This window comes from Ctenocephalides felis, unplaced genomic scaffold (genome assembly GCF_003426905.1).
Source record: "Ctenocephalides felis isolate EL2017-DRISC unplaced genomic scaffold, ASM342690v1 CF-g0.4_SCAFFOLD_01492, whole genome shotgun sequence".
In the NCBI taxonomy this organism is placed as follows: domain Eukaryota; kingdom Metazoa; phylum Arthropoda; class Insecta; order Siphonaptera; family Pulicidae; genus Ctenocephalides; species Ctenocephalides felis.
Window position 1 is genome coordinate 55,034,257 of NW_020537646.1, and position 22,780 is coordinate 55,057,036.

General features: G+C 32.8%; 1 protein-coding gene across 1 annotated transcript in view; it reads right to left on the minus strand.

Moving 5' to 3' along the window:
* Positions 1 to 22,780, minus strand: part of LOC113371414 — a 292,058-nt gene that overhangs the window by 178,549 nt on the left and 90,729 nt on the right. Inside the window, exons 6-7 of the mRNA XM_026612042.1 lie at positions 7,634 to 7,773; positions 7,163 to 7,481 (exon numbers count right to left, since the gene is read on the minus strand). Coding sequence (XP_026467827.1) covers positions 7,163 to 7,481; positions 7,634 to 7,773 — 459 coding nt within the window. The remainder of the gene's footprint in view (positions 1 to 7,162; positions 7,482 to 7,633; positions 7,774 to 22,780) is intronic.

The window sequence follows — 22,780 nt, forward strand, 5'->3', positions numbered from 1 at the left end:
CACATCTCTGCTGCTTTTCGGCAATAATAATGTAGACATTACATTTTCCTTATTTATAATCATAAATTTATTTAATATTTAATATTGCCTTAGCCTATACATACATACATACATACACACACACACACATATATATATATATATATATATATATATATATATATTACATACATGTACATGCCTACGTACATATATACACACAAAAAATATATATATATATAAAAGAAAATAAAAAAGATAAAATCAAACTTACATTGGACATGGTATTTTATATCTAAAAATGTGCACTAATACAGAATTTTGCACTAACATTGATACAACTAACCAGTCGATAATCATGAATTTTTTTAATAAAAAAAATAATGAGAGTTTTGTTTTGCAAAACTGTAGAAAAAAATTAAGTATTTTTGCACAGATTGGAGGCTATGTAATAGCTATGAATCCCGAGGCAAGAGTGAACACATGTGGGGTTAAATTTTGTTATAAGGACACTAAAAGGTTTTTACAATCAACATAGCAATGTGTGGGTGAGTAAGACTAGGTTTTTATGTTCAGAATTGACTGTCAAGGTTAGGTAAGGTTTACGTGAACTGATTTTGTTTTAAACAATTAATATAAATAAAAAAAAAAAAAACAAAAAAAATAGCGATAATATTACACGGGTTTAGTTTTACTCAATGGAAATAAATTTAGAAACGTTATTAAGTATAACTTGGTAACTTTCGCAGAGCATGGAGGTATCATTTCTTTTGTTTACACTATTTTTAATCAAGGTTATGTAACAAGATTCTACAAAGCGTCTCTGAATTGTGTTTCGTTCGTGATAAAGAATACGGGCACTATAAAAGTTAAATGTGTGTTTAAAATTTTTGATGTGGTCTGTAATCATCGTTTGGCTTTGATTAGGGTCCAGTTTCACCCACATAAGACGAAGGGCAATTATTGCTACTTATTTTGTAGACAATATTGGACGTCCGTTCTAAGCTAGTGGGCGATTTGAGATTTGAATAAAGGGAACTGAGGGTTAAATTTATATTGCAAGTTAACCTGATGTCTACCCTTATGGAAAAGTTTTTTCTACACTGGGAAAAGTTCTTTTATATATGCTAGACAAACGTTACCGATAAAATTATTGTCTTTTGAATTTTTAACTGGGGAAAAAGAAGAATTCGCACTGTTGAGAATTTTGAGTCTATTGGTGGTGACGGAGTTAATGAGGTGCGGTGGATATGAGTTGTTGATTAAAGTCGTGCGGATGAGGGATAAGTTAGAAAGCCAAAATTGTTTGTCTGAGAGTAGAATGGCATGGTCGACTAAATTAATAATAGTACCTATCTTCATGCTAGATTGGTGGTAAGAATGATAGTAGAAATACCTATCCGACCAAGTAGGTTTTTGAAACCAATTAGTGATAATTCGGTTGTCTGTGGTTTTTATAATTTTTACGTCTAAAAAGCTGATAGAATTGTCTTGTTCTTTTTCAAACGTAAAGGAAAGATTGCTCAATGAGTTGAAACTATGAAGTAAAAGATAACGTTGTATGACATGAGATTTCGTCCCAAATAGCAGTGATGGCATCTAAAATTAATTGTAGGGGGACGTTAGCGAATAAGGATCCTACGTCTAGATTACCCAATAAGGAATTATCAGGAATAACGGAATCGAGGAGATTGTTGACAAGTTCAAAGGAGTTTTTTTGTAAAAAAACAAGATTTGACCGTGACCGTTGTTAAGTGTTGCTGTTCTGTTAATTTTTCTCTTATGTTTACAGTTTCTATACCAATCCACATATTTTATAATTGCCTAGTTATATTAATTTTTATACTGTTTTTAGATCCACTGATGATGGCATTAAATGGACTGTCGAAACGTTTGGAATTAAAGATTATTTTATAATTTTTTGCCTTTTCTTTGTTTGATGTATCTCAAATAGAAATTATTAATTAAAACTAATTTATAAAAAAAGTGATATAGTATAAAAACATGGAGTGGATTACTACAATCACATGTAAGTTTTTATACCATATCACTTTCTTATAAATTAGTTTTAATTACTAATTTCTATCTGTGCTTTCAAACTAGAGTTCACTGAAGATGACACAAAATAATTTATCGAAACGTATGGAAACAATAAAAATGTTTTAGAAGTCATACAAGTTTTTAATTGACGTATTGCCCTGAAGACTGAATCTCACATATCTCAATATCAAAATTATAAAAATTTAATATATATATATATATATATATATATATATATATATATTAATAATAAAGGGAACTGAGGGTTAAATTTATATTGCAAGTTAACCTGATGTCTACCCTTATGGAAAAGTTTTTTTCTACACTGAGAAAAGTTCTTTTATATATGCTAGACAAACGTTACCGATAAAATTATTGTCATTTGAATTTTTAACTGGGGAAAAAGAAGAATTCGCACTGTTGAGAATTTTGAGTCTATTGGTGGTGACGGAGTTAATGAGGTGCGGTGGATATGAGTTGTTGATTAAAGTCGTGCGGATGAGGGATAAGTTAGAAAGCCAAAATTGTTTGTCTGAGAGTAGAATGCCATGGTCGACTAAATTAATAATAGTGCCCATCTTCATGCTAGATTGGTGGTAAGAATGATAGTAGAAATACCTATCCGACCAAGTAGGTTTTTGGAACCAATTAGTGATAATTCGATTGTCTGTGGTTTTTATAATTTTTACGTCTAAAAAGCTGATAGAATTGTCTTGTTCTTTTTCAAACGTAAAGGAAAGATTGCTCAATGAGTTGAAACTATGAAGTAAAAGATAACGTTGTATGACATGAGATTTCGTCCCATCTAGCAGTGATGGCATCTAAAATTAATTGTAGGGGGACGTTAGCGAATAAGGATCCTACGTCTAGACTACCCAATAAGGAATTATCAGGAATAACGGAATCGAGGAGATTGTTGACAAGTTCAAAGGAGTTTTTTGTAAAAAAACGAGACTTGACCGTGACCGTTGTTAAGTGTTGCTGTTCTGTTAATTTTTCTCTTATGTTTACAGTTTCTATACCAATCCACATATTTTATAATTACCTAGTTATATTAATTTTTATACTGTTTTTAGATCCACTGATGATGACATTAAATGGACTGTCGAAACGTTTGGAATTAAAGATTATTTTATAATTTTTTGCCTTTTCTTTGTTTGATGTATCTCAAATAAAAATTATTAATTAAAACTAATTTATAAAAAAGTGATATAGTATAAAAACATGGAGTGGATTACTACAATCACATGTAAGGTTTTATACCATATCACTTTCTTATAAATTAGTTTTAATTACTAATTTCTATCTGTGCTTTCAAACTACAGTTCACTGAAGATGACACAAAATAATGTATCGAAACGTATGGAAACAATAAAAATGTTTTAGAAGTCATACAAGTTTTTAATTGACGTATTGCCCTGAAGACTGAATCTCACATATCTCAATATCAAAATTATAAAAATTTAATATATATATATATATATATATATATATATATATATATATATATATATATATATATATATATATATATATATATATATATATATATTGTTAGCGAAATATATTGTGTGAACGTTTTAATGGATGTTTGAATATGGCGCGGATCATGACAGTCCCGTGCGGTTGGTAATGTTCATGTTGGTAAGACTTTAGCGTGTGTGTGCAGTGGGCAATAGTGACAGTACGAACGGAGTGAATGTATGCGAGTCGGAAACAAAGAGTGATATAGAGTGAACGTGTAGAACGGACTAGTGAGAATATAGAATAAAGGTTATGAAGAGTACTGCACCGTGTTGTTATTTTAATTTATAGATTCCTGACAAATAATTAATTATAGAGAATAGAGACAATAGTTTCAGAAGTGGGATTTTACTGGGATAATTACCGGTATAATTACCGATAATTACTGAGATAATTAGTGTGTGATTTTTAGTTAAAGTTGTTATTGGAATAGGTGATTCCAATAATTACAAGTGCGTGTATTATTAATCAGGTGGATTAATAATTACGAGGGTTGTGATAGTAAGCAGGTGTGCGACGCTATCAGACCAAGTGTGTGATTTTTAGTTAAGGTTGTTATTGGAATAGGCGATTCCAATAATTACAAGTGCGTATATTATTAATCAGGTGGATTAATAATTACGAGGGTTGTGATAGTAAGCAGGTGTGCGACGCTATCAGACCAAGTGTGGTGTTTTTCTTTGTGGTGTTTTGTGTTTGTTTCGGCGAAAAGTATAAAAGTTAGGTTAGCACGTGGCTGACTAAGGTGAACAGTATAGTAAAAATATGGCAAGCAAGGCGTGCTAGCGATATTATTTAGTTAAGGTGCAGTAAGGGTGTGGAGAAATGCAGGATTGTGGAGAAATTTAAAGATTAAAAATAAAATGGCTACAGGAGTTAATAAAGAAAGCATGGCGTCGGAAGCTCTGAGACTGCTTTCATTGACAGATCTTATAAATTTAATCAAATCTACAAATAGTGATAAAGTGGAGGATATAACTAGTAGTGAGTTGTTGGCAATGCTGCCAGAATTTGGAGGTTCGGCGGAACAATGTGTGAACTCATGGTTCAAGCGTATTGGAGCCGTACGCGATAAGTACGACGTGACTAAAAGGAAGATGACGGTACTAATGATTTCTAAATTGACAGGAGGTGCTAAGTCGTGGTTTTTTAGCAAGGCAGAGTACGCCAATTATACCTACGACGAAATTAAGAGGGCGATGACAGCTTTCTTTCAGAACAGCGAAGATCGCATGACGAGGATGAGAAAGTTCGAGGCCCGGAGATGGCGGAGGCAGGAACCCTTTAGCTCCTACTTCCAGGAGAAGACGGCGCTGGGCAACAGGGCGGATGTTACCGAAGGCGATATGTTGGCATACATGATCGATGAGTTTGACAACCCGCTACTTCAGGCCCAGGCAAAAATGAATCGTTTCCAGGATTTGGGTACGCTATTGAGCGTTATGAACGAGCTAACGCCAGCGGAACGGGCCGTTAGTTTGGTGCAGCCCGAAAGAATACAGTCAGCAGGGTTTCCTAGGATGGAATCGCAAGGCGTGTGTTATGCATGCGGAAAGCTAGGCCACGCGCAGAAAGATTGTTGGCGAAATAATAGTAGAGAGGAGCAATCGGTGCAGCCTGCGCAACAGGTGCCCGACAGTACGACGATGTTGCTCAATCATAAAGATTTAAATATTGACATAGGGAAAAAGGTGACTAGTGAGCGAAAAGAGAATGATAATAATATGTTGGTGATTGACATTAGTGACAAAAATATTGATAAGGAGGTTGAGATTGATGTAGGAACCATTTTAGAAGTGGAGTCGCAGCAAAGGATTGAAGAGAATTACGACTATGAGTTGGAACATCGGAGTGCAGCTAGGATACAACATGTCGATACACTCAGTCGATGTCATAAAATATTGGTGGAGAAAGAAAACTCATTTGAGCGAGTGTTGGCTCTAAAGCAAAACCCAGTCGAGGAGATAAAAGTCAAGAGGTGTGAGCAAGAGCAAATGGTGGATAATATAATTAGGATTGAACATGAGCAGTTGGGGCATGCTGGAATAGATCGTACAATAAATGGATCAAAGACGAGTTACTGGTTCAGTGGAGTGACAGCCAGAATGTTATCGCGAGAGTCGAAGTTTGTGAAGTTGTTTGCTTGCCAAAGTACATCAAGCAAGGAGGTAATTAAGCATATGAAGACATTGAGTGTAAACAAATTAAAGTTGAAAATGCAAAAGTATAGTTTTGTTTATAGACACACGGTCTATTTAAGGTGTTATGTTGGTAAGGATGGCATTAGACCTTGTGACAATAATGTTAGTGTAGTGATAAATTATCCAGTTCCAAAGACATTTAGACAGTTACGATTATTTTTAGGATTAGTCAGTTATTTTAGTAAGCGTAGAAAGAAACTTTAATAAATTTAGGTGAAGCGTTGGAGTGAGTGTTGATGACAAATCGTGAAAGTGAATAATGACAATTTGTGAAAGTGAATAATAACAGTTGATGAATAGTGCAGAATGACTATGAGTGCGTAAGGGCAATAAGTGATTAAAGACAGTAAATGTAAGGACAGTAATAAATAAATGAAATATTGTATTGTTGTAATGTGGTAAGGTAAAAGGTTGTAAAATAATGTATTATGATGTGAATTGGTATATTTCGCTAAGTAGATTTTGTTAGTCAATCGAGGGCGATTGTGGGGTCAGGTTTGGCCGAACTGTTAGCGAAATATATTGTGTGAATGTTTGAATCGATGTTTGAATATGGCGCGGATCATGACAGTCCCGTGCGGTTGGTAATGTTCATGTTGGTAAGACTTTAGTGTGTGTGTGCAGTTGGCAATAGTGACAGTACGAACGGAGTGAATGTATGCGAGTCGGAAGAGATGCGAGAGAGTGATATAGAGTTAACGTGTAGAACGGACTAGTGAGAATATAGAATAAAGGTTATGAAGAGTACTGCACCGTGTTGTTATTTTAATTTATAGATTCCTGACAAATAATTAATTATAGAGAATATAGACAATAATATATATATATATATATATATATATATATATATATTATATAATATATAATATATATATATATATATATATATATATATATATATATATATATATATATATATATATATATATATATATATATATATATATATATATATATATATATATTTATATATAGAACTTTAGAAGTGTAATCAAGTAATCAAAATATTTCGAAATATGAAAAAGAAATTATCAAGTTGTAGAAAATTGTTCAAGTATTGAAAAAATCTGACTTACATACGTTAATTGAATTTTGATAGATGTCAAAAACCAAAGAAGAACAACTTCTCTTATTTACGCACCCAGAATTTAAATAAATAAAAACAGATTCAGCAAACCTTCTCAGGTCAACATTTTTTTCAATATATAAAATAATTGGATTATTTAAATCAAAAGTGTGTTTAAAACTTCGCATACTTTCAGATAACATTGTTTTGTATTGATTTTTATTTTTAGAATTATAATTATGTTGAAGCATTCTCTTATATATCAAAAGGTCAAATAATTTATAGATCATAGGTAATAGGTTACAGGTAAGCATAAATTCTATATAATTTATATTCATGCTATTTCACATACTTGGCATCCGCTTGTTCATCCATTGATATTTTATTATGTACTTCATCGACAGTGCATGTGCTTTTGTTCTCCACGTATTGTTTTAAATTTTTCTTATCTTTCATATTACTGTTCATATCTGAAATATTTGAATTCAGTCTGATTTTTAGCTTTGCAGGACTAAGCTTAATTATTTGCTCAGATAAATGTGATCTATTTGCTTGATCAATTATTTCGAGAGAGTTGTCCAAGTTTACACTTGTAAAACAGATCTCTGATATATTCTTTGATTCGACTGGCAACACGGACCTCACATCAACTTCATCTTGCAATTCAAGTCCTGAAAATGTGAAAATACTAGATTATAAACATGCATTTTCATTATCAACGATTGATTTAAGCATAACATGAAAGATAAAACCAAGTCGAAAATGTAAAATTCTTAGCTTGAACTAATTTTGGTTACACGTGTATAGATAATAATAATCTTACCTAAACCCAAAATACCCTCAACAAAATGTGGTGGAAGTTGATACAGATCAACACTGTCCGCAGGATTAATAAGTGCAGAATTTCCAGACGGGGGATGCTGTCTTGGGTACTTCTGATGTAATTCATTATGCATTGATAGTCTATAAAGTAAAATATCCACTTACTTCCAAAATAAAACATTTATGAATATGCAGAAGCTTATTTACATTTAAATTTTTTTGTTCGACGTATATATATACAATTCTTTTGTAATGATGTATGCATTGATACACCTTCTAAACGGTTACACAGATTTTAATAAATCTTTATAGATTTTATCGAGATAAAATTTTCAAAACGTGTCTAATATTGTAATATTACCAAGTAATATTGTAGAAATAAAAAATTGCAAAGGCAAAAAATCATTGTTTGACATTGAAAACATTTTGACACATGAGAACTGTCATCTGCCAAAAATGTCGATTCACTTGAAATTTGAATTTAGTTTAAGCGAGCCTAGACAATATTAGTATAATAATTATTCATATTCCTGATTATAAATAAGAAAAATGTAATATCTACAATATAATTTCTGAAAACCAGCTGAAATGTGCCAGAAATTGAAACAATATAAGATACAATATATGTTTGGCAGTAGAAAATATATAATTTAGTTTAATAATACAATACAATAACACAATACGTCCAAAATTGCATATACATTAGTTTTTTAAACTTATGCATGTTGTGTTTTGCTAGACTTTAGTAAATTATTTAAATACAAAAGAATATTTCAAAAGAATATTAAAAAAATGATTTTGAATTTTGTTTCATGTGTCAAAAATTCATTTGTTTCATTATGATCTTAGATTGAACAGTGCCATGTAAACTAGATTTTAGAAATCAATTCACCTAAGATTTGAACTAAAGTAATAATGTTTATTAAATTATTAGTAAAAAAACATTAGGCTTTAGAATAACGCTAATTAGAAAGTGGTCCAACTAATCGCACTACCCGAAAACATCAATTGAAAAATCATTTTGTCTTTTTCAGCTAATAATAAACGATTGTTCTACAATTAATATTAAACATAATGTGGTCTGAGTCAATGTGAGTAGAATCACGTAAAAATTTTTTCGATATCTTTTATGGTTACGCGAAAAAGTGAGTTTGAAACAAGGGGCCACGAGAAGCATGTTATCAATGATATCTCGGCCATAAGACGAGGTACAAAGTTGAAAATTGGTATATCGGTTTTTATCAAATAGACCTATAAAATGATGTATAAATTATTTAAATACCAGGTTGAGGCCAAATCTGTATGGCAATGCGCCCATACCCTTTATAATGACTTTGTAACTATCATGCAAAAGTTTTTTTTTCATTTTACTTTATTTTAGCAATCAAAAATACAAAAATAATTTCTATGAGCTAAACTGTACATTTAAATTATTATATAAGATAATCCGGTGATATATCTTAGTTTGCACAAAATCCAATGGCCATATCTTTTTCAGTCTACTATTATCATGCGGTAGTAGGATGTCCGCAACTATTGGGTTTGGGTTTGTCTCTAATTTATTTCTATGGATTAAGGCGCGTTCTTGTATTGTTTGCCATACTGTTAGCATTTTCAGGTCATTGTATATTGTGAAGTTTGTCACGTAATCATAATGCAAATAATCGGAAATAATGAAACAAATGAAAAATCTGCGCTGCGTAATAAATGTAAGTTTATTGAAGTAATTTGTATTATTCGAGTTATTCGAGATTACTATATACCTTTGAGGTTATTACTAAAATGGAAAATATTTTGTAGGTAAGACAGATACTACAGTTGCTCAAAGAATGAAACTGTATCGCCAGCCAAATAGTCAAAACAAATAAGCAGTCAATAAACGTATGTTAATTTCAATTACATGAATTTCTACAAACACAATTACATGATAAGTGAAATTGTAAAAACAATATTTCTTTATTGAAAATTTAAAAAAACTTTACATGTTTCTCTTTTATGATGGCTATGAAGACTAATTTTAATTTATTATAATAGTAATTATAAATATTGATGCAGGTTCAAAGCCTCTTACAAACTCTGATCAAGATTACATCGTCAAACAAAACAACTGTAGGAAAATAATAATCGGTTACAGCCAATTTATTAGAAAATCTTGAGCCAGGTATCAATTTAGATGTATATGTCAACACCATTGACATAAGTAAGAATCTTTTTTTGCTATTTGACTCCTGAAAAACTCTACACCTATTCACATTTGAACATATTATTCTGTTATCTTTTTAAATAAAAGTACTGCTGTAACTGTTTCTGATACATTAACTACCTACATCACGCCAATTGCAAATTAATGATACTGCATATAATGTAACTAATAATGTGACAAGAACTGCACTTTTGAATCTTTTGCAAAAGTCGAAGTATTTGAACTCCATATAAAGACTTCAATTTGTTTAGGAATGCACGAAAATTGTTTGAAAAAACTGTGATAGACTTTGGTTTCAAAGTGACTTAAAAATATTAAATGAATCTCAAAAACAAGCTGTTAGCTACCGTGTTCTCGAACGGACTCTATTACCGGTCAGCGATTCTATTGCTTTGAGTACTTTCAGGGCCCGTCTTGAAACACGGACCAAGAAGCCTAGCATGTGCGCGAGTCATTAAGAAATACAAAACCTAAAGGCGCAATGAACGTAAACGTTTGCTTAAGTAAACTGAGGGATGACGGACCGCATCTACGGATGCGTGCTTGCAATCCCGAGGTGTCTCACTCTCATTGCGAGAAGAGACGCACTCAGAGCGTACACGCTAGGACCCTAAAGATGGTGAACTATGCCCGGTCAGGTCGAAGTCAGGGAAAACACTGATGGAGGACCATAGCGATTCTGACGTGCAAATCGATCGTCGGAACTGGGTATAGGGGCGAAAGACTAATCGAACAATCTAGTAGCTGGTTCCCTCCAAAGTTTTCCTCAGGATAGCTGGCATTCGATGAGCGAGTCTCAACCTATTTTCAAACTTTAAATGCGTGAGATCTCTGGCTTGCTTGAATAGTGAATAGTGGGCCACTTTTGGTAAGCAGAACTGGCGCTGTGGGATGAATCAAACGCCGAGTTAAGGCGCCTAAACGACGCTAATGGGATACGATGAAAGGCGTTGGTTGCTTAAGACAGCAGGACGGTGGCCATGGAAATTGGAATCCGCTAAGGAGTGTGTAACAACTCATATGCCGAAGCAACTAGCCCTGAAAATGGATGGCGCTGAAGCGTCGTGCCTATACTCGGCCGCCAGGGCATGAGAAACGTTCATAATAGTTCGTTTTGACGCCCTGGTGAGTAGGAGGGTCGCGGTGGTGTGCGCAGAAGAGTTTGGGCGTAAGCCTGCCTGGAGCCACCATCGGTGCAGATCTTGGTGGCAGTAGCAAATACTCCAGCGAGGCCCTGGAAGACTGACGTGGAGAAGGGTTTCGGAATCCGACTGTCTAATTAAAACAAAGCATTGCGATGGCCCTAGCGGGTGTTGACGCAATGTGATTTCTGCCCAGTGCTCTGAATGTCAACGTGAAGAAATTCAAGCAAGCGCGGGTAAACGGCGGGAGTAATTATGACTCTCTTAAGTAGATGCACACAGTATATAGAGCACACATATAAGAACAGCTGGACGAGACTCCGTTGAGATAACTGGCACTCGGATCCCATTAGTCCGAGGAGCGGGGTTAAACAAGGAGATCCTTTATCGCCAGTCCTGTTTAATCTAATTATGAATAGGCTCATTGAAAGCTCCCCTCCTGAGATCGGGGTTGTGATAGAGGGAAAATTACTAAACATCATGGCGTTCGCTGACGACCTGGTATTTGCCGAGTCGTCACAAAAAGGCCTTCAGACAATGCTAGACCACGCCAATGATTTTCTCTCAAAATGCGGCCTTATCATCAACACCGCCAAATCTTTTACAATAGCTATCAGGAATGTGCCACATGTCAAAAAGTCATGCGTTGATAATAACATAAAATTCAGTTGCGGTGGAAGTTTGGTGTTATCTCGGAGTATCTTTCACTCCAGAGGGCGCCAAAATGTGCGACCTATGGCAAAAATTGCAGGACATCATAGAGAAGCTTTCCAAAGCTCCCTTAAAACCGCAGCAACGACTGTTCGCATTAAGAACAGTCGGTATTCCAAAACTGTTACACCAGCTGACGTTAGGGAACACAACACTTGGCCTTTTTTAAAGCCTTGACACTATAATTAGAAAAGCCGTAAGATCATGGCTAAGGTTACCGACTGACACGACCAACGCTTATTTCTATGCCAAAGATAGAGATGGGGGCTTATCCCTCCCATCTCTAAGATGGTTGGTACGTTTAAGAAGAAAGGGAAGGCTTATGAACCTGGGATGGCCAGACTCAAGTTTCCATCAGCTTGAGGTTGAGAATTGTGAGAAACGCTTGTCTGACAACGGGAACATTAATGGTTCCGCTAAACAGCTAGATGACAGATGGGCTAAGTTCCTCCATTATCCATTGGACGGGCGGGCGCTCTCGAAGTCATCCAAAGTCCCCCAGCAACACCGGTGGGTTACCGATGGCACAAAAATCCTATCAGGCCGGGACTTCATTAACGCTCGTCTTAGAATTAATTCTATGCCTTGCAGAAGCCGAACCACGAGAGGTCGCCGAGAAGATAGGTTTTGTAGAGCAGGATGCAACGCTCTAGAGACTCTAGATCACATATTACAAAAGTGCCATCGAAGTCATAGACAAATAATTGAGAGGCACAATGCAGTCACCAAATACGCCAAAAGAGCTCTCGAGAAAAGACACTCTCGTGTCGAATGGGAGCCACTGTTCCAAACACCAGAGGGAATACGTAAACCTGATCTTATAGCGATGCTAGGAAAATCTGCTATTGTGATTAACACACAAATCGTTGGGAGCAACGTAGACATGGATTTAGCTCATAAACGCAAGATAGAGCATTATAAGAGTTTGGACGCCCAGATAAAGGAGAAGTACAACGCATCTGAAGTGATATATAGTACTGTTACCTTAAATAACAGAGGAGTGTGGCACATGGACTCTGCAAACTTTCTGCTGTCACACAAAAAGGCAATAGCCAAATGCCTCGTCATCTAACTAGTGACGCGCATGAATGGATTAACGAGATTCCCACTGTCCCTATCTACTTTCTAGGGAAACCACTGCCAAGTGAACGGGCTTGGAAAAAATTAGCGGGAAAAGAAGACCCTGTTGAACTTGACTCTAGCCTGGCATTGTAAGGAGACATGAAAGGTGTAGCATAAGTGGGAGATAGTAATAACGTCGGTGAAATACCACTACTTTCATCGTTTCTTTACTTACCCGATTGGGCGGAAAGCGTGCGTCGAAAACTTGCGAACCGACTGTCACGGTTTTCTAGAGCCAAGCGCATCAGAGTGGTGTGAGGCATTGCGCCGATCGCCAACAATACTCTAGCGTGATCCGATTCGAAGAAACTGCTAGGCGGGGAGTTTGACTGGGGCGATACATCTGTCAATTAATAACGCAGGTGTCCTAAGGCCAGCTCAGCGAGGACAGAAACCTCGCGTAGAGCAAAAGTGCAAATGCTGGCTTGATCCCGTTGATCAGTATGCACAGGGACTGCGAAAGCATGGCCTATCGATCCTTTTGGCTTGAAGAGTTTTCAGCAATAGGTGTCAGAAAAGATACCACAGGGATAACTGGCTTGTGGCAGCCAAGCGTTCATAGCGACGTTGCTTTTTGATCTTTCGATGTCGGCTCCTCCTATCATTGCGAAACATAATTCGCCAAGCGTTGGATTGTTCACCCACAAATAGGGAACGTGACCTGAGTTTAGACCGTCGTGAGACAGGTTAGTTTTATCCTACTGATGAACCGTCGTTGCGATAGTAATCCTGCTCAGTACGAGAAGAACCGCAGGTTCGAACATTTGGTTCACGCACTCGGTCGAGCGGCCGGTGGTGCAAAGTTATCATCCGTGGGATTATGCCTGAACGCCTCTAAGGCCGTATCCTTTCTAGACAAAGTAAGCAACGATATCTCTAAGAGTCTCGTGAGTCGAAAGGCTCAATACAATGTGATTTATTAGGTATTCGGCACACGCCGTTTATCGCACGAGCCATTTCTAGCCGAATGAGGCACTGGACAGTGGCGATATCCGTCCGTTACATCTGTCTTGCCTATAGCGGTCGATCATGGGTCACTAGTTCGATGTAGAGACTCGGAATTGTTTGTAAACGACTTAGGTACCTGGCGGGGTGTTGTACTCGGCAGAGCAGTTATCACGCTGCGATCCGTTGAGACTCAGCCCTTGGCTTGGGGATTCGTCATGTTGGCTAGACGTCACCCCACGCTATTAGAGCATAAGTTTTAAGCCGTCGCATTGCAGCATGCCACAATCAGTAGGCTTGACAGTCGAAAACTTGTACATGCTGTACATGTGACACTTCTTCGGTATCTACTTAGCTATTTTGTACAACGCGCGTAAGTCAGCACGTAAATCAAAACTTATCGACAAATTCCAATACTAGAAATATTCATTATTTCTTTCAATAACCATAATGCTAAGAAAATAATTATAAATATTTTGTAAGTTTACGAAATATATGTTTTTAAGAGAAACTTTTCATATTTTATATTATAAATATATGATATAATTCATTAAATTCTAAATAGGGAGAATGTTTTTTGCTAAATTTCTTGGAAATGCGTACAAGTTACCAATTAAATGATACGTACAAGTTGCTAATAAGCAAAGTATGTATAAGTTATCTATAATGCAAAATGCGTGCCAGTTGTCAATTTGCAAAATGCGTGCAAGTTGTCAATTTGCAGAATACGTGCAAGTTGTCAATGTGCAAGTTGCTATTTTTATTTAATTTTTGTAATATACTCTAAATAATTAGTAACTTCCAAACTATAAATATTTCGATTCTTTTATAATAAAATATTCAGAATATTTATTTCTTTTTTAACAAAATATTCAGTATTTATATATAATTTCAAACTACATCAAGTAAACTTTTATGGGACATTGGCGAGTAAGCCTAACCTAGAATCTTGCATCAAAACAGGTTAAAAACATTTTCCGGCTTTTTAAAATCAGTAACTTACGGGTACCTCAGACTACATCAAGTAAACTTTTAGAGAACATTAGCGAGTAAGCCTAATCTAGAATCTTGCATCGAAACAGGTCAAACTACTTTTGTAGAAAAATATTGTTTTTGGGTTTTTAGGAATGACATATATTTATTCTATTATTTATTTACATGACATGGTTTAAATACAACATTTTTATTTCTTTAAGTTACATTTTTATTTAGATTAAAATTTCTTACATTTAGCTAATACAATTTAAATAAATTAATATCTGAAATCTTGCTTGCTTTCCAGTCGAGGATGCTTTTCACGAGATAGTAGTGTCGCTGTCATAACGTTTGATACATTAGCCAGTAATTAAACATGTCTCTCAATTCCCTGAATGTGGACCGAAATTTTAGGGTCACTCCATGGACATTCATTGCTTTGTAGATATTGTAGTAGAGGAATATTTAGCGTAAAGCTGGTTCGAATATATTTGAATAATCATCCATATCTATCATATTAGTATAGTCGGTGCATTCGAAAGTTATTTCGGGTGTTTTGTAATCTCTCAATTGCGTCAGGTCTTCCACATTATTACGGTAATATAAGATTTTTCTTGTAGCTGAATCTCGTATTTCCTTTTTATTATCAAACAACATTGCTAATAAAATATTTTCCGAGTGAGCATAGTATGCGTTTTCTTTAGCAACATTGTTCACAATTTGTCTTAAATTCGAGTCTAAATATTGCGTCCAGATAATAAATTTATAAAATAATATACTACCATACACCACAGAGTTGTAATATTTAATGTTAAAGTACATTGGAATATATACTTTCATTACGTAGTTTGCCAGAATTTTCAAATTTTTGGATGGCTTATTAGTAGTTACATATAACCGAAGTAACCTACTAGCCTTCGTGAGCCAACGGGAATGTGCTATTGGCCCTGGTTTCATGTTAGCTAAGTCTGTCGATACTTCACCAGAAGCAACTTTTATTAAATAACTTGAGTCAGTTGTCGATTCAGCAGGACTTAAATCAGCCAAATTTTCAAGTGGGATTGTTTCAAAGTCTGTTACCGGCTGGAAGTACATAAGAAAAAATAAATTATATTGAATTTGAACATAGGGTATCAAAAAATAGTAAATATGTTATAACTCACCGGTATATTTTCGCATGTTTCAATTTGTTTGCTTAATATTCCAGTTTTTGTTCGTGGTCCAGTGGTCAATGATTTTTTCAAATAGTTAAATAAATGGCGAAGTGGAAGTTCGTTAAAGTGGAGAAGACACACAAACCAATGCAGTGGCCTGTTTAACTGAATTTCAAATCGACGTAAAATCCCATTTTTCATCCCACGCCTGTATTTGCTGGTTCACCATAGCAACATATGCCTATCAAAGAATCGAGAGCTATTCCTTTATCGGCGAAAAACTCGTTCAATTTGATTACTTTACTTTCCGAATCTTCATTTTCCAATTTTGTGTAACCCAACAATTGACAATTCGGTTCCTTTAAAATAACTAAGTGCGCTTCTTTAATCATTCGTGGGTGAAACTTCTTATCGATTTTTTCCATAGTAATAGAATCATTTTTTCGGCCGTCGAATGAAAATGCTATTAATTCAGAAGAATCATATCGTTTGTGTAGAGCTTGCCTATTTTTCTGCCTCTCACGAACGCTTTTATTTTTATCCATAATGACAGGATTGGCCCAATCATCCGTTACGCCCAGGTCATGCAGGATTGCTGTCACCACGCCAGAACCAACTCTATCAGAAATTGCAAATCTGTCGCACATTAAGGCATAGCTTGGAGCCTTATATCTTCGACTATATGGACCACGTTTTATATGAGAAGTATTTTGTGAACTTTCCGAACTGCTTTTAAAATCAAAACCAACATCTGGAGTATATGTCTCACCTGGAGTAATATTGCTAGTTATTGTAGATGCTGATACTTCATCTTCAATTTTTATAATATATTCTGGATAGGCATTTGAAAGATAGAAAAAGTTGTAGCTCATTTAATCACCTTTAAAATAGTGTATTACAAGTTCTGATAAAATCAGAATTAAAAGAGTAGTAATCCAATTAATGCGGTGGATGGTGACGGAGTGCAAATTGTTTTCACTTCTGAACTTAAGATAAAGATTAGCCTATTTCCAAAATATCAAGTAAATTGGAGCACAGTAAAAAAATTCATAGAGCAATAATTTTGTTGATCGCAGGATGAATAGAACACATGTGAACAGGATTTGACAAATTAATTCACCTCAAATATGAACTTAAGTAACAATGTATATTGAATTATCAGTGAGAAAAATGTAATTTAGATATTTAAATACTAGAAGCCCTTTAAAATATGGTACGAAATTATAAAAATTATAAGCAACATTATCGAAGTAATTATTTTGGGTAGAAAAATCCAAGGTGATATTGTACCTTTACCGCGCATGCTAAATATCAATTTTTCTGAATTTGTTATACTTTATAAAAGATTTCAATTTTCAATTCTATGGTATGACAATAAATACATCACAAAGGCAGATGATGATTTTTGTGTGATAAATTTGGAAAATCAATGTTTTAGTCGTGAATAAACAAAAAATCATTCATTTATACATCCACATCTACAGGTATGACTAAAAATACTATATAACCGTTAAATGCAATAAAATAAATTGAGCTATTGAAAATAAATTTGTTCTATAAATCGCAGTGTATAACTTTTTAAATATAATTTTATTGAACATTTTTTAATATTTGTTAAATGGATAATAAAAACGTTAATGTTAATAAAAAATTAATAAAAGTGCCAAAAATTAAATATTTAACAGATTTGGACTCTGATTCTTTGACAAATAGTTAAAAACTTGTTATAATTTTCAAAATTATTTGACATTTCATACTTCAAAAATTAATTCACTCGCATCATAGTTTTTTGTTTATTATACTTTTGTCGAATAATATATGTCAATAAAATTTTCTTTCAAATATTATTTATTTGTTAATAAATTAATAATTATTTTAAGTCATCAATGAATAATTATATAATTGTTAAATTCATAAGTTTGGCTAAATCAACACAGGGATATTGTGGAAATAAATATTTTTTTACATAAAGATCTGATTTTTGACATTTGCATTTTATTTCAAATTAATTATAACTGTCAAAATATTTTCTTATAATTAATTAAATTTAATATAATATAATATAATATTTAGTTTGTCTAGTTTGTTTTTGTCAGATTCCAATGATACCCTCAGATTGTACTATTCCATTTAAGAGGTTACAATTTCCTGTAAGATTAGCATTTGCGATGGCAATCAAAATATATCTTAACTGATATATTAATAATAATTTTATATTTTAATTACACAAATTACTTTACACTCCGATAAATAATTCCAACGCATCATAGTGTTTTCTTTATTTTAATTTTGTTTATGTCATTTTTTTTTAATTAAAGAATAAATTAAATTTTAGTCTAAATCAACGCAGTATTTTTATCTAAATATACATTTTTTTATATAATTATTAGATTTTTTACATTTGCATTTAATTGAAAAATAGTGAATGTCAATTTCATATATCCAATATGCACTAAATTTATAAATGTCAAAATAAATCCTTCTTGGTCCAAAATTAATATAATATGATAATATTTATTTTACAATAATGTTTTGTATCTACAATTTGCTTGGCAATATTGCCTATAACATAACTTGGAATAATTAATTTATTTGCTTCTTATTGAAGTAAGTCGTTAAACATTTTTTTGTGAAATGTGAAAATTTTGTTTATGATTAATTTTAAATTCAATATGCCGCTTTTTTATTGTGATCTCTGATCTATAATGTTTTGATGAAGTTTTGGTTTCCAAAATAATTTGGTAAGCTAATCAATTAAATCTAAATCGTAAATCTATTTATATAATTATTTTCATAAATACTGACAAATGACGTTTAATTTTTTTACATGTCAACATTTATTCAAATTTTTAAGCATTGATTTTTAATTTGATTTAAATAACTAAATAATTTTGATTTGATAAACAGTGATTTTGAATATAGCATTTCATCAAATTTGGATTTAAATGTTGGATATTTCTATATATGTACATGTTTTTGAATTTTATTTTTTGAAATGTCAATTTTTTTTCAAAAATTATATATCGAAATTTCCTTAAATTTTGACATTTGTCATTTTAGTGTTTTGTTTTTTTTTGACATTTTGTCAAAATTTTTAGAAGTTTATAAAAATTATATATTTATATTTCAAATTTACTTTTCAAAATTTCCTGTAACCTAAGTTGGATATATATGCACACGATGAGCCAATAAAATTTAAAATCGGTTCAGTAGTTTGGGCGTCCATCGCGAACCAACATCGTGACACGAAATTTGATAAAAAGACTCAAACAACACGACAATAATTCGAAAAACTCTAACCAAAACCAAACTATGATAACAGACCACATCAAAAATTTCAAACACTTCTTCAATTTTTATAATGCCTGTATTCTCTACCACGAACGGAACACCGTTCCGTTCCGTCAAAGACGTTTTGCAGAATCTAGTTTCATAGCATTAAGTAAACACGCTATAAACAAAAGATGTGATTCCTCCTTACTCTGCAATAACTACCAAGTAATACTAAATAATGTTTCCAAATTTATCTCTTATGAGCAAAACTAACTCTGACCATACAACCTTGCCTAACATTACCAGTTCAACTTCGGCCATGAAACCCGATCTTTACCTACCTACGGATAGCAAATTTTGAATGCCCCTTAAAAATCTTTTCTAACATGTGCGCGTTCAGATATGCCTCGGATAGTGCAAAGTACACAAGTCGTGGCAGAAATTACTTAACTTTACTCACATTTTTGTCAAATAAAACTATCATTAACATCCCGTAGGGCAATTTATAGTAATCGCAAAAAAATCGAAAATGAAAATTTTTATATATCTTTACGTTTCAAAACCTTCTGAACATTTTGGCATACCTTAGAAAAAATGGATGTATGTGTGTGTATGTGTCTGTGTGCGTGTATGTGTGTGTGTGTGCGGATACAAATTTTCGTCGACGATTTCGAGAACACGGATGAAGCGATTTGAATAATTCAAGAACCATTCGATTTATATTGATAAGGAGACGTGCTGATTAGTTTTTGCCGAAGGCAGGTCTAGTCGTTCCGAAGATAGTGGGCAAAAAGTGACCGAAACGGTAACTCAGTTGTTAAGAGAACGGAGCGTCCGATTTGAATAATTCAAAAAACATTTTACTTGTATTAACAAGATAAAGAACTGGTTTAATTTTCATGAAGGCAGGTCTAGCGGTTACGGAGATCTAGTGAAAAAAGTAAAAAAAATGCCATCTGGCGGTCAAAATGATCATTAGACATATGAACATCAAATTATCAGATATTTTATAGAGATTTTAACAATAAGTAAAAATTTTGTTTACATTCCTGTGCGTTCCGTATCAATGTTTATCCGTTCGACGGCGACGCGGCGCTTACGCGCTTCGATATTTTATCTCTATGCAGTTAAAGCAGTACGATTATCCACTCATTTATTTTTATCATTTTCTTTTTGATCATATTATCATATTTCTGTACATTATTACTTGTTACAATTAATTTATTATTTAAGAAAAATTCTATTTTCTATTCTTAAACATATTGTTTGCTTAAATCTCATCAAGATCATGTTTCTTGACACATGTCCTGAAGATGGAACGTACCTAGTTCCGAAACGTTGACAATAAACAAATAATTAAATAAAGAAATTGTTTTTTAAAAACTTTTCTTGTTTTTTATTTTGTATTATTTTTGGATTCTTGTTCGAAACTCTACAAAATATACACAAATCCAAGACTCTACCATTCAATATATATATATATATATATATATATATATATATATATATATATATATATGTGTGTGTGTGTGTGTGTGTGTGTGTGTTAACTCTGATCGTCTCTATTACTACACAATGTTCTATTGATCACTTTATTTTATTATCTGTTTTACATATTATCCAACGCCTACTATCTCACGCTGTCATTATCATAGTTATATATATATATATATATATATATATATATATATATATATAACTAGCTGACCCGGCAAACGTTGTTTTGCTAAGTAAGGTATATTCTAAACAATTTCTAGAGAAATACATTAATACTTTCAGTGTATAAGGATGTGTTGTTCGAATGCTATATACAATGAGGTATTATAAAAACAATAAACCCCAATAGTTTGTCTATATTTTGTCAATACAATCAAAGTGGATGTTTTATACACTTTCTATAGAAAACATGGTATTATTGGTTACGTTTCAAGTCTTTCAGATTCTTTTTGGATTCTGGATTTTGTGTATAATTGTGAATAATACTACTGATCTTATACAAAATTTTCAAATTTTTGCGAGGATAGATAGAAAATAAATTAAGTATTTTGTCTCTGACCTGCATTTTGAAAAGTTTCAAGTAACATTCGATGAATTAAAGTAATTTTAATAAAAAGTATATATGTAGAGCAGGGCAAGGCACAAAGCTTCAATTTGACTTTGAGCAATATAAATTATGTTATGAAAATCAAAACAATTATTTCAAACAAACAATTATCTGACTACGTTCAGTAAAACTGAACGCCTGCTACTTCATCATTTTAAAAATGTACTTTTTCATGTCTTTCGAAAATTTGTTATCTAGAACTTTTTACCCTATAGGCGAAGTAACTTGGAACGGCCAGTTGGCAAACAGGTTTAATGGCTTATTTTAATTTTAAAGATATTTTACAAAATAATTACAATTTTAACTAATGCTAAAAAACTACCAACGGAAGAAAATACTTTTATGATGGATTTTCAAAGATTACCGTTTATATCCCCCATTTCAAAGATTACCGTTTTCATATCAAGGTTATAGCTGGTTATACATATTTTTTCCTCAACTTTCAAATATTGTTGAACAATGCTTAACTTTACTGATTTTTGACACATCGGTGGAGGACCTTTTTAACCCCGGACCTTCATATATTACTATCTATTATTACATTATTATATCTATATATTACTATCGATAAATTTTGGGAAATTATAACTGGGAAAATGTTATTCGACAAAATGTCCATTTGATCGATTCCTAATTTAGGTTCTGAATTAGAATAACATAAATAAAAAATAATATAACCTAGAAAATGATTTATAAGTACCAATGAGTATATAATTATACAAATGAGATTTTTCAGAGTACCGTGTTTGAGAAAAATATGCCAAAAAGTGCATTTTCATATTAACATTTCAAAAAAGTTGATATTTTGAGTCTCTAACAACACTTGCGGCCCGTTTACTAACGTCTATAATAATATATAAAATATAAATAGTATATAAATAAAACTACAAACAAAACTACTTACTACAATTTAATCATAATTAAATAATATTAACGTAAATCATCCTATTAAACGTAATTGAACATCATCTGTCATGTCAAAAATGTCATCTTTTGGACTTGCTCTGGATTGGCACGAATTTTTCAAGAATAATACTGGCCAAATCGATTCAGCCGTTTTCGAGTTTTATTCGGACATTTGAAAGAGAGCTCAATTTTTATATATAAGATATATATATATATATATATATATATATATATATATATATATATATATACGGAAAACCGTGTCGCTATGCTATCGGTTAAAAACAAAATATGTGTTTCATACAATTTTACTTTTACATTATTGGTCTTTTCTTAAATTATTTTTGCTTTCCTACAGTAGTAATATGTGATTGTGGTGTTGAAAAATGTGTTAATTAGTGTGGTTTTTCCTGATCTGCTGAATGATGAGACACATCTAGTCTCGAAACGTATAAAAAATTAAAATAAATTCTTTACATTCGACGCATTGGCTGTTTTATTCATTTCAATATGTTTCAACGTCGAACAAAAAATCCTCAAGATATATATATATATATATATATATATATATATATATATATATATATATATATATATATATATATTAGAGATG